The 17,598-nt window shown below is 40.7% G+C and overlaps 1 protein-coding gene across 4 annotated transcripts in view; it reads right to left on the reverse strand.

Moving 5' to 3' along the window:
• Nucleotides 1-12,893, reverse strand: part of RAD18 (RAD18, E3 ubiquitin protein ligase) — a 106,091-nt gene extending 93,198 nt beyond the window's left edge. The window contains 2 exon segments of one of the 4 annotated variants that reach the window (NM_001142833.1): nt 10,840-10,921; nt 12,400-12,529. In NM_001142833.1, coding sequence (NP_001136305.1) covers nt 10,840-10,921; nt 12,400-12,450 — 133 coding nt within the window. In that variant the 5' untranslated portion in view covers nt 12,451-12,529. 4 annotated transcript variants of the gene reach the window in all.

The raw sequence follows: 17,598 nt of genomic DNA on the forward strand, positions 1-17,598 counted from the left end.
TGGATTAATACAAACTTGTTCACCACCACCCCTCCCCTGGGAGTGCGCAGAAACTCCCACTTCTCAGCTTTGCTCTAAGGAGGAACATGCATCCAACATTGCAGCTTTTCATGAGGCTGCCCAAGAGACTGGTTTCTAGCTCACCCAACTCATATAGTGCTGGAGAAACTCGTCATATTCCAGATGCCTAGACACTAATGAGAACAAAAAAGACCTGGCAGTTTGCTGCTATTGTTGCTCCAGAGACCCACAGTACAGCAGATGGAGGTCAATATAACTCTGTGACTTCTCCTTTGAGGAGAAAGGTAAAAGAGAAGAATGCAACCAATATTTCAGCTTTTTAAATGGCTGCCTGAGGGACAGCTTCTACCTTGCCTGACTTAGAGTGCTGATGGGACCTGACATATTCTAGTGCTTGGGAGGCCACTAAGAACAAAAAAGAGCTGGGCAGTTTGCTGCAGTTTGACAAGGTCTCACGTACTACATATGTAAGAAGAAGCAAAACATTGTAAACTAATGAAAAAAGAAACAAGCAAAACATCTCTAATTGGGAATTTACACTCACAATTCCAAAGAAGATACACCCACAGAAAAGGTTTAAGAGGCCCCCAGAATCTCTAGCTGGGCTGGTTGGTAAATGTGGATGCAGGAACATCTAGCTTTCCCTATATGAAGAAAGTCTATAAAGCCTATGAAAGATGACTGCTTTTTCAAATGCATGGATCTCAACACAGTGTAATGAAGATACAGGGAAACATGGCCAAAGCAATGGAACAAAATAAGTCTCCAGAAGTTAATCCTAAAAAAAAAAAAAAAAAAAAAAAAAAGTATATGAATTACCCAACAAAAAATTTTAAATTAAAAATTTTAAATAATAAAGATGCTCAATGAATTAAGGAAAATGATGTGTGAACAAAGTGAAAATATCAACAAAGAGATAGAAAATATAAATAAGAACCAAATAGAAATTTTGGAGCTAAAGAATATAACACAGGTTTTCACCACCATCTGAAAGTTAAGCATTCCTGTGAAACTTTTCATAAGCCAAAGTAGGCATAAAGTGAAAAAGCAATTACCGGAAGACACGCAGAAAATAAATAAAAATAAAGCACAGATGCTCACAGACACAGTTCAAAGCTATGGCAGCTTGATGCTGAGATGCTGAGTATAGTTGCTGGGGAAGGAACTTGGTGAAACTATCACTATTCAGGGTGCACACCTCTATAACAATTCACTATATATGCACCTTATATAGGAGCACACAAATACAAAAAACAAACATTAACACAAATAAAGGGAGCAGTTGATGGTAATACAATAACAGTAAGAGATTTTAACAGCCCATTGACATCAATGGACAGATCTTCTAGATAGAAATCAATAAGGCAAAAGAGATCTTAAATGATACAATAGAGCAGTTAGACTTAATTGATATTTTCAGGACATTACATCAAAAGGAATCAAAATACATATTATTTTCAAAAGCACATGGAACATTCTCTAGGATTAATCATATACTAGGACCCAAAACTAACGTCAACAAATTTAAGAGTATAGAAATTATTTCAAGCATCTTTTCTGACTGCATGAGAACAGCATGAAACCAGCAATCAACCACAGGAAAAGAATTATGAAAAAAATGACCACATGGTGACTATACAACATGCTACTAAAAAAAAACCAATGGGTCAATGAGGATATCAAAAAGGAAATTAAGGGAGTTCCCACTGTGGCTCAGCAGAAACAAATGTGACTAGTATCCATGAGGATGCAGGTTCAATCCCTGGCCTCGCTCAGTGGGTTAAGAATCTCATGTTGCCATAAACTGTGGTATAAGTCACAAACTCGGCTTGGATCCTGTGTTTCTGTGGCTGCAGCATAGGCCAGCAGCTGCAGCTCTGATTCAACCCCTGGCCTGGGAACTTCCATGTGCCACAGGTATAGACCTAAAAAGCAAAAAAAAAAAAAAAAAAAAAAAAAAAAGGAAATTAAAAAATACCTTGGGACAAACAATGAAAACACAACCATGCAAAATCTATGGAATGTAAGAGTTCTTTTGTAGTGCAGCAGGTTAAGGATCTGGCATTGTCATTGCAGTGGCTTGGGTCATTGCTGTGGCACAAGTTCAGTTCCTGGCCTGGGAATTTCCACATGCCACAGGTACAGTCAAAGGACAAAAACAAAAGCAAAAAACCCCAAAATATGTGGAATGCCACAAAAGCAGTTCTTAGAGGAAAGTTCATAGCAATATAGACCTTCCTCAAAAAAACAAGAAAAATCTCAAACAACCTAATCTGCCATCTAAAAGAATTAGAAAAAGAAGAACAAACAAAACCTAAATTCAGCAGAAGGAAGGATTCATAAAGTTCAGAGAGGAATTCAATAAAGTAGAGATTTTTTTTTTAAATAGCGAAAAAAAAAAAAATCAATAAAACCAAGAGCTGGTTCTTTGAAAGAGTAAACAAAGTTGACAAACCACTGGCCAGGCTCACCAAGAAGAAAAGAGACCTCAAATAAACAAAACTAGAAATGAAAAAGGAGAAATCTCAACTGATACCAGAAATACAAAAAGCCATAAGACAATACTATGAAGAGTCATATATGCCAACAAATTTGAGAACCCTAGAAGAAATGGACAACTTTCTAGAAATATATAGCCCACCAAAACCAAATCAAGAAGGAACAGATAAATTAGACAGACTCATCACTAAAAGTGAAATAGAGTCTGTAATTAAAAAACAAACAAACAACAAAAAAAACCCTTCCCAAAAAAACCCAGGACCAGATGGCTTCACAGGTGAATTCTACCAAACTTAAACCAAGCCTAAAGAGGAGAGGACACTACCAAAGACAGGCTATGAAGCCACCATCACCCCAATACCAAAAACAGACAAAGATACTACCAAAAAAGAAAATTATAGGCCAATATCTTAGATGAATATAGATGCAATTTTTTTTGTTTTTGCTTTTTAGGGCCACACCTGTGGCATATGGAGACTCCCAGACTAGGGGGTCTAAATCTGAGATGCAGCTGCTGGTCTATGCCACAGCAACACCAGATCCAAGCCGCATCTGTGACCTACCCCATAGCTCACAGAAACACTGGATCCTTAACCCTCTGAGTAAGGTCAGGGATCAAACCCACAACCTCATGGTTCCTAGTCAGATTTGTTTCTGCTGCACCACGATGGGAACTCTGCAAAAAAATTTTAATAAAATTCTAGCAAACCAAATCCAACAACACATAAAAAAGATTACACACCATGACCAACTGGGATTTGTCCAAAGTTCACAAGGATGGTTCAACATACGTAAATCAATGGAATAGGTCACACTAACAAAAGAAAAGTCAAAAACCACATAATCCTCTCAATATACACAAAAAATTTTTTGACAAAATTCAACATCCATTCATGATTAAAAACTCTTATCAATGGGGGTATAGAGGCAACATTTCTTAACACAATAAAAGCCATTTATGACAAGCCCACAGCCAATATAATACTCAACAAAGAAAAGCTGAAAGCCTTCCTGCTAAAATATGGAACAAGACATAGATGCCCACTCTCACCACTTCTACGCACCATAATATTGGAAGTCCTGGCCACAGCAATCAGACAAGAAAGAGAAATAAAAGGTATCCAAATTGGAAGGAAAGAAAACTGTCACTCTATGCAGATGACATGACACTATATAGAGAAAACCCTAAGGACACCACAGAAAAACTACTTATTCAAATTCAGCAAGGTAGCAGGATTCAAAATCAACATTCAGAAATGAGTAGCACTGATGTACATTAAAAATGAAATATCAGAAAGGGAATGTAAAATAATACCTTTTAAAATCGTACCAAAAAAAAAAAAAACAAAACAAAAACAAACCTAGAAATAAACTTAACCAAGGAGGTTAAAGTTAAAGACTTATACACTGAGAACTATAAAACATTAATAGAGGTCAGATACAAAATGGTGGAACAGAAGGACTCAAGTTCATCTCCTCTCACAAAAACACAAAAATTACAACTAATTGCTTAACAATCATAAACAAAATAGACTGGAAGCTACCAAAAAAGATATCTTATACCCAAAGACAAAGAAGAAGCCATATCAAGATGAGAGGAGCAATCCCATACCTGCTGGGTGGGAAACCTACAAACTGGAAAATAACTGTATCACAGAGGCTTTCCCACAGCAGTGAGAGTACCTAACCCCATGTCAGGTTCCCATGACTGGAGGATGGACACAGGGAGGAGCCCCCAGAGCACTTGGTGTTGAAGGCTAGTGAGATTTGACCACAGAAGCTACACAGCACTGGGGCAAACAGAGACTCCACTCTTGGAGGGGGCACGCAGGGTTTTATGTGCACTAGGTCCCATGGCAAAGCAGGGACTTCATAGGAATCTGGGTCAGCTATACCTGTGGGTCTTGAAGGGTCTCCTGGGAAAGCTGTGGCTGACTGTGGGGGAAAGACATTGGAGGCAGAGGTCCCAAAGAATAATCATTGGTATGAGCTCCCCTGAAGGCTGCCATTTTGGAAAAATCTGGTCCTAACCATCAGGGCTGAGAACCTCAGGCCAAACAACAAACAGGGTGGGAACACAGCTCCACACATTAGCAAACAGGCCGTCTAAAGTCCTCCCAGGCACAAAGCCACTTCTCATCACACCCAGAGACAAAGCCTCATCCACCAGAGTGATAAGACTCAGCTCCATGTACCAGTGGGCAGCCACCAGTCCTTCCCTTTAGGAAACCTGCCACATGCCCTTGTATCTATTTCCCCCACAAGGGAGGAGACACCAGAAGCAAGAGAGGCTATAACATTGTAGCCTGCAAAAAGGAGACCACACAAAAAGCTATACAAAATGAAACATCTAAGAAATATGAGCCAGATGAAGGTACAAGACAAAAGCCCAGAAAACAGCTAAGTAAAGTGGAAATAAGCAACCTACCTGAAAAAGACTTTGGGGTAACAATAGTAAAGATGATTGAAGATCTTGGAAAAAAACTGAGGGCAAAGAACAATAAACTATAAGAAACATTTAACAAAGAAATGGAAGATTTAAAGATTAAACAGACAGAGATAAACAACACATTACCCAAAATAAAAAATTCACTGGAAGGAACCAATAGCAGAATACAGGAGGGAGAATGAATAAGCGAGGTAGAAGACAGACTGGTACAAATCAATAATGAAGAACAGAATAAAGAAAATAGAATGAAAATAAATGAGGACAGTCTAAGAGGACTCTGGGACAACTTTAAACACAACAACATTTCCATTATAGGGCTGCCAGAAGGAGAAGAGAGATAGATAGGGCTAGAAAAAATATTTTAAGAGATAATAGCTGAAATTTTCCCTACATGGGAAGGGAATCACTCACTCAAATCCAGGAAGCAAAACAAGTACCATACTGAATAAACCCAAGGAGGAATACCCTGAGACACATAATAATCAAAATGACTAAAATTAAAGACAGAGAAAATACTGCAAGGAGGTAGGGAAAAGCAACATATAACATACTAGGGAACCCCAATAGGGTTATCAGATGATTTTTCAACAGAAACTCTACAGGCCAGAAAGGAATGGCATGATATCCTTAAAGTGATGAAAGTTAAAAACCCCCAACCAAGAATATTCTACCCAGCAAGGCTCTCAATTACCAATTACCAATCCCACTCCTGGGCATCTATCCAGAGAAAACCATGACTCGAAAAGATACATATACCCCAATGTTCATTGCAGCACTATATACAATAGCCAAGACATGGAAGCAACCTAAATGTCCATGGACAGAGGAGTGGGTAAAGAAGATGTGGTACATCTACACAATGGAATATTACTCAGCCATTAAAAAGGAATGAAATAACAGCATTTGCAGCAACATGAATGGACCTAGAAATTATCATGCTAACTGAAGTTAGTCAGTGAGACACAAACACCATATGCTATCACTTATATATGGAATCTAAAAAAAGGATACAATGAACTTATTTGCAGAATAGAAACTGACTCACAGACTTTGAAAAACTTATGGTTACCAAAGGACAAGGTTGCAGGGGGAGGGATGGGCTCAGGGTTTGGGATGGAAATGTTCTAAAATTAGGTTGTGATGATGGTTGTACAGCTATAAATACAATGAAATTCACTGAATTAAAAAAAATTGGGGCAGAGGACCTAAACAGCCATTTTTTTCAAAGAAGACATACAAATGGCCAATAACCACATGAAAAGATGCTCAACTTCACTCATCATCAAAAAAATGCAAATCAAAGCCACATAAGATATCACCTCACACCTGTGAGAATAGTTATCATCAAAAAGACCACAAATAACATATGCTGGTGAGGATGTCGAGAAAAGGGAACCCTAATACACTGCTGCAGGAATGTAAATTGGTGCAACATCTATGGAAAGCAGTATGGAGATTCCTCATAAAACTAAAAACACAACCGCAATATTACCCAGCAGTTTCACTCTTGGGTATACATCTGGAAAAAAAACACCAACAACACTAATTTGAGAAGATATATGCATCCCATGTTCAAAGCAGCATTACTGAACAAGAGCCAAGATGTAGAAGCAACCTAAACATCTATCACAGATGAATGGATACAGAATAGGTGGTATACTGGGAGTTCCCATTGTGGTGCAGTGGAAACAAATCTGACTAGTATCCATGAGGATGCAGGTTCAATCCCTGGCCTTGCTTAGTGGGTCAAGGATGGGGCATTGCCATGAGCTGTGATAAGTATAGGCTGCAGATGTGTCTTGGACCCTGCATTGCAGTGGCTGTGGCATGGGCTGGCAGCTGTAGCTCCAATTCAGCCCTTAGCCTGGAAACTTCCATATCCCACATTTGTAGCCCTAAAAAGTCAAAAAAAAAAAAAAAGAATAGGTTTTATATATGTCTATATATACAATGGAATATTACTCAGCCATAATAAAGAATGAAATTTTGCCATTTGCAACAACATGGATGGAGCTGGAAGGTACTGTGCTTAGTGAGGTAAGTTAGAAAAAGACAAATACTGTATGTTATCACTTATATATTGAACCTAAAAAATGAAAGAAAAAAATGAATATAATAAAACAATAACAGACTTACAGATCTAGAGAAAAAATTAGCAATTACCAACGGTGAGAGGGAATAGAGGAAGGTCAAAATATGGGTAGAGGATTTTATATAAACTACTATGTATAAAATAAATAAAAAAGAAAAACAAAAAAGAGAAAATAAATAAGCTATAATGATATACAGCACAGAGAATATAGCCAATATTTGATAATAACTTTAAATGTTATAAAAGCTATAAAAATACTGAATCATTATTATACACCTGAAACTAATATAATGTTGTAAATCAACTATACGTCAATTTAAAAAAAGAGAAGAAAGGCATAGTTCTAACAGTTTTACACTATTCAAGTGGCATAATATTTTTCAAAGGGAGATTGTAATAACTTAAAGATGCCTATCTTAACCACTAAAACAATAAAGAAATAGTGCTGATAAGTCAGTATTTTTAAATGTTAAATTATCTTTTTAAAAGACAGGAAGACAGGTCAGACAGAACAGCTGGACAAAAAAAAAAAAAAAAAAACAAAAAGCAAGGTAGTATAGGAGTTCCCATTGCGGCTTAGCAGTAACGAAACTGACTTGTACCCATAAGGTTGCAGGTTCCATCCCTGGCCCAGCTCAGTGGGTTAAGGATCCGGCGTTGCCATGACCCGTGGTGTAGGTCACAGATGTGGATTGGATCCTGCATTGCTGTGGCTGTGGCATAGACCGGCAGCAACAGCTCCTATTCAACCCCTAGCCTGGGAACTTCCATATGATGCACGCAGAGCCCTTAAAAGCTAAAACAAAAAAAGCAAGGTAGTATATCTAAATCCAGCTTTATCAATAACTAACCTCTGCAATGATGTAAATGTTCCATATCTACACTGTCCAATACAGCAGCCACTGGTCTCATGGGCAATTCAACACGTGAAATGAGGCTAGTGCAACTAAAGTTTTTACTTAACTTTGAGATGTTAATAGCCACATGTGGCTAGCAGCTACTATATTATACAATGTAGGTCTAAATATTCCAAGTAAAAAATAGATATTTTCAGACTAGACTGAAAGAGATCTAAAATATATACTATCTAAAAAAGCTCAATTTAAAATGTCTCAGGAAATTAAAAAAAAAAAAAACTGAAACCAGATTATGTTCTCTGACAAGAATATGTGGTCAGGCTGCAAGGGCCAGCCAATTCCCTTAGCAAGTCTCCCAAATGTGACTTGTGTGGTTTTTGTTTTTAAAAATCCTTCACTCCCTTCACTGAAGGCACTTTAGGTTACACAAGGCTGTTTATGCCCAGTTTGCAAACCTTGCAAACAATAAAGCTGTCCTTTTATTTATGATAATCCCAATTCTTTACCAGGATTTCTTTATAATTTAGGACAACATTCCTATACTGAAGACAACATTTAAAATGTCAATTACCTACAGACTGATCTCCAGATTCAGTGCAATTCCAATGAACGTCCCAGGCCTTTTTGTAGAAATTAACAATCTGATTCTAAAATTTATATGGAAATTCGGAGTTCCAGTCATGTTTCAGCAGAATCAAATCTGACTAGGATCCATGAGGTCTCGGGTTGATCCCTGGCCTCACTCAGTGTGTTAAGGATATGGCATTGCAGTGAGCGGTGGTGTAGGTCACAGACGCGGCTCAGATCCCGTGTTGCTGTGGCTGTGACAAAGGCAGGTGGCTATAGCTCCGATTTGACTTCTAGCCTGGGAACCTCCATATGCCATGAGTGTGGCCCTAAAAAGCCAAAAAATAAAATAAAAATAAAATTTATATGGAAATGCATATAAAGTGCAAAGATCCTAAAAGAACCAAAACTTTGATAAAGAAAAACCAAAATTTTGATAAAGAAAAAAAATGCTAGAGTAGTTGCTATGCCTGAGTTCAAGATTTACTAGAAGGCCACAGTAATTAAGATAGCTTGGTGTTGGCATAAGGATAGAAACAATGATCAATGGAATAGAAAAGAACCCAGAAACAGATGCACATCTAATTCCCTGGGGCCATATTGACTGAGATAGGGAGAATTCTATCAGGTGATAGAAATGTTCAGTATCTAAACTATAGTGGTTACATGCTATAAACATTTATCAAAATTTATTGATACTTGCACACTTTCCAGCGCACTTAAAATGGATGCACTGTATTATATGTAAATTAAGCCTAAATAAAGACAATTTTAACACATATTTAGAATCTCCCAAATTTATCTTAGCTACTAATATGAATCTAGCTTAGAAGGAAACTAACATTTATTTACTAAAGGCCTATAATGTGCCAGACACTGGACTTTGCATATTAAATTCTCACAACCATCTTCTAAGGCAGAAACTTCTTACCAAAGTTTCAAATTTGAAGACATGCTAGGATTTGCAATTTCATCCACCTAGTAAGTGGGAAGGGAAGAGTCAAGCCCGAATGTATCCCTAATGCCTGTGTTGCTGCCACCACTATCCTCTTATTGTCTTCTTGATAGAAAATTTTCACCAAAGCTACGACTATTCACAAAACCTTTTTTTTTTTTTTTTTTTTTTTGGCGCCACACATGTGGCATATGCAAGTTCCCACAGTAGGGGTCAAATCGAGCTACAGCTGCCAGCCACAGCAACGCAGGATCCGAGCCGTGTCTGTGACCTACACCACAGCTCATGGCAATGCTGGATCTCTAACCCACTGAGCAAGGCCAGGGATCGAACCCGCATCCTCATGGATACTAGTCAGATTTGTTTCCACTGCACCACAAAGAGAACTCCCACAAAACCATTTTTTAAGCCTAATTTTTTTTTTTAAACTTTCCAAGGTAAGACAAAAAAAAAAAAAAAAAAAGGAGTTCCCGTCGTGGCGCAGTGGTTAACGAATCCGACTAGGAACCATGAGGTTGTGGGTTCGGTCCCTGCCCTTGCTCAGTGGGTTAACGATCCGGCGTTACCGTGAGCTGTGGTGTAGGTTGCAGACGAGGCTCGGATCCTGCATTGCTGTGGCTCTGGCGTAGGCCGGTGGCTACAGCTCCGATTCGACCCCTAACCTAGGAATCTCCATATGCCGCGGGAGCGGCCCAAGAAATAGCAACAACAACAACAACAACAAAAAAAGACAAAAAAAAAAAAAAAAAAAAAACTTTCCAAGGTAAATCAACTGGAAAATAGATAATAAGGGAGATCCCAAGCCTAGATAATTCATAAACTGGAGGGCAGATCCTGAACAATGACAGGTGCACTCCTATGCACTACATATGTCAAGCTACAGTATAACAATATTTACATACTAGCCTCATAGAGAGAAGTATAGACTCAATATATGATTCTTTCCAGCATCACAGAGCAAGTTAAGTGATAATTCTGTCTGTAATACTCTTCAGTGGAAGAACTCTCCCACTGGGATTTTTTTTTAAACTTTAAATTCCATGCCAAGGACTACTTGGTTGAACCACCTATCTCTTATCCTGTTAAAAACAAAAATTCTGAAATTTAACATCTAGAAGTGTTGGATAAATAAACATACATAGTGATCAAAACCATTACTCTTGTAAATGTTACAAAGGGCATAAAAGCATTCAAGAGGGAAGTGGTAGAAAAACATCAGAGCCCATACAAAATATTTACTATTCAAGAGGGAGGTCATGGAAAAGACCTGAAAACTTCAAGACAGAGAAGCTAAATAAAAGTGAGAAATAAGTATGTGTACTAATTTTTGGTGTTAAATGAACACTACATTACATAAAAATCACACTTTTACTACCTCACAGAAGGAGTACATACTTACAGTTATGTGAACACTGAGGAATCATCATTGCAATGTTGAAATATTCAAAGCAAATTCCACACCGCAGCAAATCATCTACTGGCTGAAATGCAAAAATACGTATATGCCTATCAGAAAGCCACCAAGATTGGAACATCTGCCATAGATCTTTCTCCATCCCCTAAAAAAAAAAACTAATAATATTTCTTCATGCTAATAATAAAGATTTATTAATTTAATGCTTACCACATGCTAGATACCTTCAATCAACTAGCAAGTCATTTTTGAGCACCATTGTGTTTAGGCACAGTGAATAAGCCAGACAGCATCCCAATTCACACACATTTAATCAGCCTTATAAACTATTTATTTCTATTTCCAGTTTATAGATGAGGCAACTGAGGCTCAGAGAGGTTAGGTAACTGAATCAGGGTCACAGTTAAATATGAAGCAGAGAGCAAATTTAATCCAGAACCACTGGAACTCAAATCTGTGTTCTTCTCCACTGCACCACTGCGTCTTGGTGCCAAAGCCACCACAACTTTAAAACCACAGCTTTCCTAGATCCTTCCATGATGTCAGCTTTTCACCATAGGGCTATCTCAAGTCCCCAAGCAATAGAGATGACACTGGTGGCAGCAGGTAGAACATGGCCTTATACCTCCTTTAACCTCCCCCACGTTCCTTCACTTAATCCCTAGAGTCAGCCTTATGAGTCAGTGGAACAGACACCACAATCCTCAAATTTACCAAACTAAGGAACAGAAGAAGGTGATCCTGCTCACAATCGCAAAGAGAAACACAGAACAAGGAGAAAAACCAAGCAACTGATTGTAGCTAGCACAGCATAGTGTATTTGCTCTTAACCAAACATAGGAGAATCCAGAACTCACCACTATGGTAAATGGAAACTGGAATGCCTCGCCAAAAACAAAGTAGCCGCAAAAATCAGTGTTCTTTCAGTAAAATACTGCAATGAGATCAAAGGCTAGTGCTGGGCCCCAGTCCTGATTTCTTTGTTTAAAAGAGAGAGATGCACAACTATTAGGAGTCAGGACACATCAGAGAGGAATTAAGACAAATTAGCACTAGGCTTCTTGAAGGTAACTGGAAGAAATTAAAGAGAAATGTAAAGGAGACTACCTGCCTTGCTAAGCGATCAAGAGTTATCTGATGCAGGATTCACCCCAAATCACATACGGTGTCAGATTCTCAACTAAAGAACTGGGAGAGTTTACATAATGCATGGCACGTAGTAAGCCCTAAGAATTAGGTGTCACTGTTGTTTCCATTGTTTGGAGTAACTGCTTCCCTCCAGTTCTCTGTTACTGTTGTGGCTGACTCGGAGAATGATCGGTTCCATACGAAGGCCAACCTTGGATCACCATAATGGACCAAGGCTTATCCCCGGCACCTCCCAGGGGAGGAAACTGAAGTCCAAAGCCAAGCGGTTGGCAAGTGGCAGCGAAGAGCCAGGTACCCTGGCCCAGCTCGCCACTGGCGCCTCATCCTTTCTCCTCCTTAAGCCGGGGCTGGCCTCCTGCGGACGCCGGGCGCCCCCAACCCCCCCGAAACACTCACCTTCATGACTGCCAGCCCCGGAGGCCACCGTTGTTCGACCAAGGAGTCCATGGTCTCCCCTAAAAAAGCGGGGGGTATCCGCTACCCACTGGTCTCCAGTGCCCCACTGCCACTCGAAATTCCCCGCGCTACTGAGGTACGTCAGCATTTCGCGACGCGCCTGACACGCGAGCGGTGCCTGTTGGGAGTTGTAGTACGTGGGCGGAGCGCAGCCAAAGGTGCTCTCATTGCGCACGCGCGGGGTTTCCTCTTCGCCTCTCCACGACATCCGGTTTTGTACAGACACTTAATAAATAAATGCCTGTTGAATGTTGGGAAAAGATAGCCTGGCATCAAACGAAATCCAGGCCTTGCTAAACATTTCAAAGTCTAGGCTCACGCCCCCTCTTTCCAGTCACCTTCTCTGATTGCTATGACGATCTGTCCCTGCTGTGAGCCAGGGTTTTCAAATCCATTATTTCATCTCACCGCATCACAATACTAAGAGGTAAACATTATCGTTAGCTTTCACAAAAGTTCGCTTTGGCCCCCAAAAGTGAATAGTTTCCTTGAGTCACACGGTGTCTTTGACCAGACTACAAATAGGGCCTCTGGACTTTAAATAAGAGCTCTTTCATCAACTAGGATGGTTAACTATCTTAACTTTGGAGTGTAGCCTTCCAGGTAGTTCCTGTGCAGATACATAATTACAGTTTTTTTCCACGAATATTATTGTGGTAAATCATACTTTTGTCAATTTGAATTTTTCGGTTAACTTAGATTCCTCCTGAAACGGCTCCGTTTTATGGATTTATCTCATTCTTTTTAATAGCTACATTGTCCATCATACAGATTACTGAAATTTATGTATCCACTCCCATACTGAGGACACTTTACATTATTTCCAGTTTTTCGATATTGCAAAGAGTTGAAGTGAACATACTTACTATCTATGAAAATCTTGGCATATTTGAGCCAGAATATCTAGGGGATTTCTAGTAGATGGAATTACTAGGTTAATTTGTGTGCTGTTTTATCACTGTTATAGCTAGACTTTTCCAAAAAGGCTGTACCAGTATATTTAAACACTCACCAATCGAGTATGAGTGTCCATTACCCAAACATGAAGCACTGATCAGCACACTATCCAGTCTGTCTGTTCAACTCAGCACTGATCCCCTGCCTGATGTGGGCCTCCATCACATTAGGTTTCATGGGCAGCAAATCAGCACAGTTACATTGTTCAGGGAAGACCTCTGCGGCTTGTCACTGGCACCCCCACATAGTCCATGTACTCACTCCTTCAACAAATCTTTTTTTTTTTTTAAGTACTTACCATTGACCAGTCAGAGCTTCCCTGTAAAGTAGGCAGAAGTGAGATTGTTATTGCCATTTTACAGATGAAGACATGGAGGCTCAGAGAGGTTAATGCTTCACTCTTTCAGACTCTCTTCATAAGGAACTTCTGACCCATGAGGCAGAGATGTTTTCAATTGATTTTTCCTAACCTGTGCCCAAATCTCATTGGACAATAATAATATTAACGGCATTTGGACACAGAACTTTAACATCCATTACAGTAATAGCTGACACTTATTAGACCTTTGTATGCAGAGCACTGTTCTAGATTTTTTTTTCACATGTAGAATTATTTCAGACTCACTCCAACCAAATGAGAAAAGGGAAATAAACATAACTGGCTTAAGTATGGAAGTGGAACTAGTTAAGTGCAGGAGGAAGGATTTGACTTGGGCAATCTGGCTTAAGAATCCATTTTAACCAGAGTATTCTCATAACTACTTCATCATGAGAAATCATCTCATTTTCTAGATGTAGGAACTGAATCTCAGAGATGCAAAAGGACTCATTCAAGAACACACAGCTCGTCAGTGGCAAAGACCAGTTCTGAATCTAAAACTTTTAACTCCAAACCAGAAGGGATTATCCATTGACACTTTATCAAGGAATAACTGAGCAGAGAACGCTTCAGGGCAGAGATCTGAGGACCCCAGAATGCTGGACCTAGTGAGGCTCCAATAGGAAGGTGGGGGAATGGCAGGTTAAGGATGCAGTGGGTTTGTATCAACCAATCAGAAAAGGGCATGCAAATGAATTCCAGGCTGCCTTGGATGTGTAGCCTGGTTCTGGATGCAGGCAGAATGCGGTAGGCTTAGGAAGACAAAGGAAATGAGACCAAGACCAGATCCCAGGCCTGAGCACACACACAGTAATCATTCTTTTATGGTACTAGTTGGTAACAAGTTTGAAGGTGGTAAAGCGCCAGAGAGGTAAGAGAAGGAAAAGGAGATGAGGAAAGAGAAAAGTAATGGGGAAGGAAGAGAAGCGAGAAAAGACGGGGAAAGAAATGCTCACTTCCTATCCAGCTATGAAGACAGGCTTGGAAGCAGGCATCACTTGTTGGACCTGGGGCCCAAATTCATGGCCCATTTCTGGAGAGCCTCCAGGGTAGTACCCTGTGCTATTGTTCTCTGAGTTCCTGCCACCCAGTGCTTGGTGAGGCTGAATGAATGAGTAAATTACTGGAGTAAGCACACATTCCCATAAATCTTCTCCTTCCAGGCTGAGCAGTTCCTTTCCTGCCCTCTTCAAAAGCACCCAAGCAAGGACACCTCTGGGCCCAGGAAGGAAAGTCCACACAAGAGCACAAGCAGGCTCTGAAAGCCACTCAGGACAAGGCATCTGTCTTGCCCTCTCCAAGATATTTATCCACCCCCGGGAGCCAATCTCCCCTAACAAGCTGCTATTCCCACAGACAGTCTCCCTCTGTTAAATCAATACAGAGATTGTACTTCCTTATTCAGGAATAAAAACAAAATGTTCTGTACGAAAAAAGCAAGCCAGTGCTCAGTAGCATCTCCTGTTGCACTGGTACAGAGTGAGGATCTGAGATAGAGCTGCCAGATAAAATACAGGATGCCCAGTAAATCTGAATTTCAGATGAACAGTGAACAATTTTTTAAGGAAATCCTAAATACTGCATATGACCTACTTACACAAAAAAAATTTGTCACTGTTTACCTGAAATTCAAATTTAACTGAGCATCTTGTAGTTTTATTTGCCAAATCTGACAACCTTAATCAGAGAAACATTCTCCAACTGAGTGTGGGGCCTGGTCTGGCTGAACCTTGAGGGCCCCAGGCCCTGAATTCCTTTCCAGGATCTCTCTTCATCACACTCCTCTCCATCCTCCATTCTTCCTCCAGGACCCATCTTCATTCTAGTCACAGGAAGGGGATATTGAAGGAGCTCAGTCTTAATGTTTCTTTCTTCCCTTCCTCCCTCCATTCTAACAAATGTTTATTGAGCCAATCCGACCTGTGCCAGGGGCGAGACTATAGAGATGAACCAAAGTTGTGGCACCTGGTCTCAAGGAGCTGACACCCTGGGAAGTGGTGTGGAAACAAGAGAATGTCCTAGAGAGTGGGGGAGAGGCTGTCAATTGGATGATCTAGGCAGTCCTTTCTGAGAAGGTGATATTTGTGCTTGGGACCCAACTGATAAGACAGAGGCAGGCATGCGAAGACCTGGGGGTGCAGAAGTCCAGGCCTTGAGAAAGAGTTTGGGTTTTATTTTACTTTATTATTTGCTTTTTTTGGGGGGGGGCACACCCGAGGCATATGGAAATTCCCAGGCTAGGAATCGAACCGGAGCTACAGCTGCTGGCCTACACCACAGCCACAGCAATGCCAGGTCCCCAGTCCCAAACCACATCCTCACGGATGTTAGTTGGATTCATTTCTGCCGCACCACAACGGGAACTCTGAGTTTGGGTTTTAGTCCATGTTAACTCAGGCAAATTATTGAACCTCTCTGTGCCTCAGTTTTCACATCTGTAAAATGGGGGCAATTGTAATACTATTTGCCTTATAGGGATGTTGTGAGAATTAAGTAAGTTGTTGAACATTAAGTGCCTAGAAGAGCACGTGGCACCTCTGAGCAAGTGCTAAGTGCCAGCTGTCAGGGTGGTTATGTTGCCCTAAGCAGAGGTGGAAGCCCTTGGAGGGCTTTAGGCAGGGAAGTGGTATGATCTGATTTGCATTTTTGAAAAACTTATATTTTTGAAAAGATTTCAAATAACTCACATTTTCATTTACATTTTGTTTCTAGCTGCTGAGTGAAGAAAGGATGTTAGTGGGGAAAGTGTAGACATATCCATCAGGGACTGTGACAGGGCTGGACCAGGATGCAGCAGTCAGAGGCAACAGAGGTGCTTTGGGCCCTGTGCTTATGGGCGACTCTGTCCCTGTGACCATGCCACCCCCCCAATCCCTTCTAGATGTGGCCCCTGTCTTGTTCGTACCAGTCACTCTAACGCTGGAGCCCAGCCCCAGGGCCAGCATGTGAACAAAACCTCAGAATGCTCCTGGATAATAAGAGACAATAACCAAGTCAGCATGGAGCCATCTGTGAGATGTGACTGAGGTCATCCCAGACCATCCAGCCCCAGCTAAGCCACCTGCTCACTGCACAGAGCAACTCAACCAGCTCTGCCCATGACCTGCTTGATATACCACAGCATTACAGTAAATAATAAAGTTTCATCTACTGAGGGGGCAACCACCTGAACCTGCTAATCCAAGTTATTAGCTCACCAATCCTAAAAGGGGGACCCGAGCAGCGTGCCCACCTCTGTTCAGAGGGTGAATGGAGTACTCACCCTCTGAATCTAATCAACATTTAGCTCCACCTCCCAGAATACCAGGCTAAGATAAACTCAGTGCCTCTGTACAGGGAATGCCCAACTGCTCCCCCTGTGGCTCTCTTCCCATGGGTCTCCTTCACTAGCCTCACACACAACACTTTGCACACTTCTGCTCACCCAACGCATGGAGGTTTTTCCCCACAACAAGTAATTCTCTGTGACAATAGCTGGGTGTTCTGCAAGTGAACTCAATTCTGACACTGTCTACCTGGAGACAGCGTCAGGCCCCAACCCCCTTCAGAGGCCAGTCAGACACTCACGTTATCATCTGGGCTTCTGACCAACAGCGATAGATCAGAGGTTCTAATGATTCCCTCCTTGGGTTTAATTAATTTGCTACAGTGGCTCACAGAACTCAGGCAAACATACTTAACCAGTGAATTAAACGATGTGATAAAGGCAGCAGATGAATGATCAGGTGAAGAGACTCACATGGTGAAGTTTGGGAGGGCTCTGAGTAAGGAATTTCTGTCCCGTGGAGTTGGGGTGCATCACC

This window comes from Sus scrofa, chromosome 13, assembly GCF_000003025.6.
Source record: "Sus scrofa isolate TJ Tabasco breed Duroc chromosome 13, Sscrofa11.1, whole genome shotgun sequence".
NCBI classification, from domain to species: Eukaryota; Metazoa; Chordata; class Mammalia; order Artiodactyla; family Suidae; genus Sus; species Sus scrofa.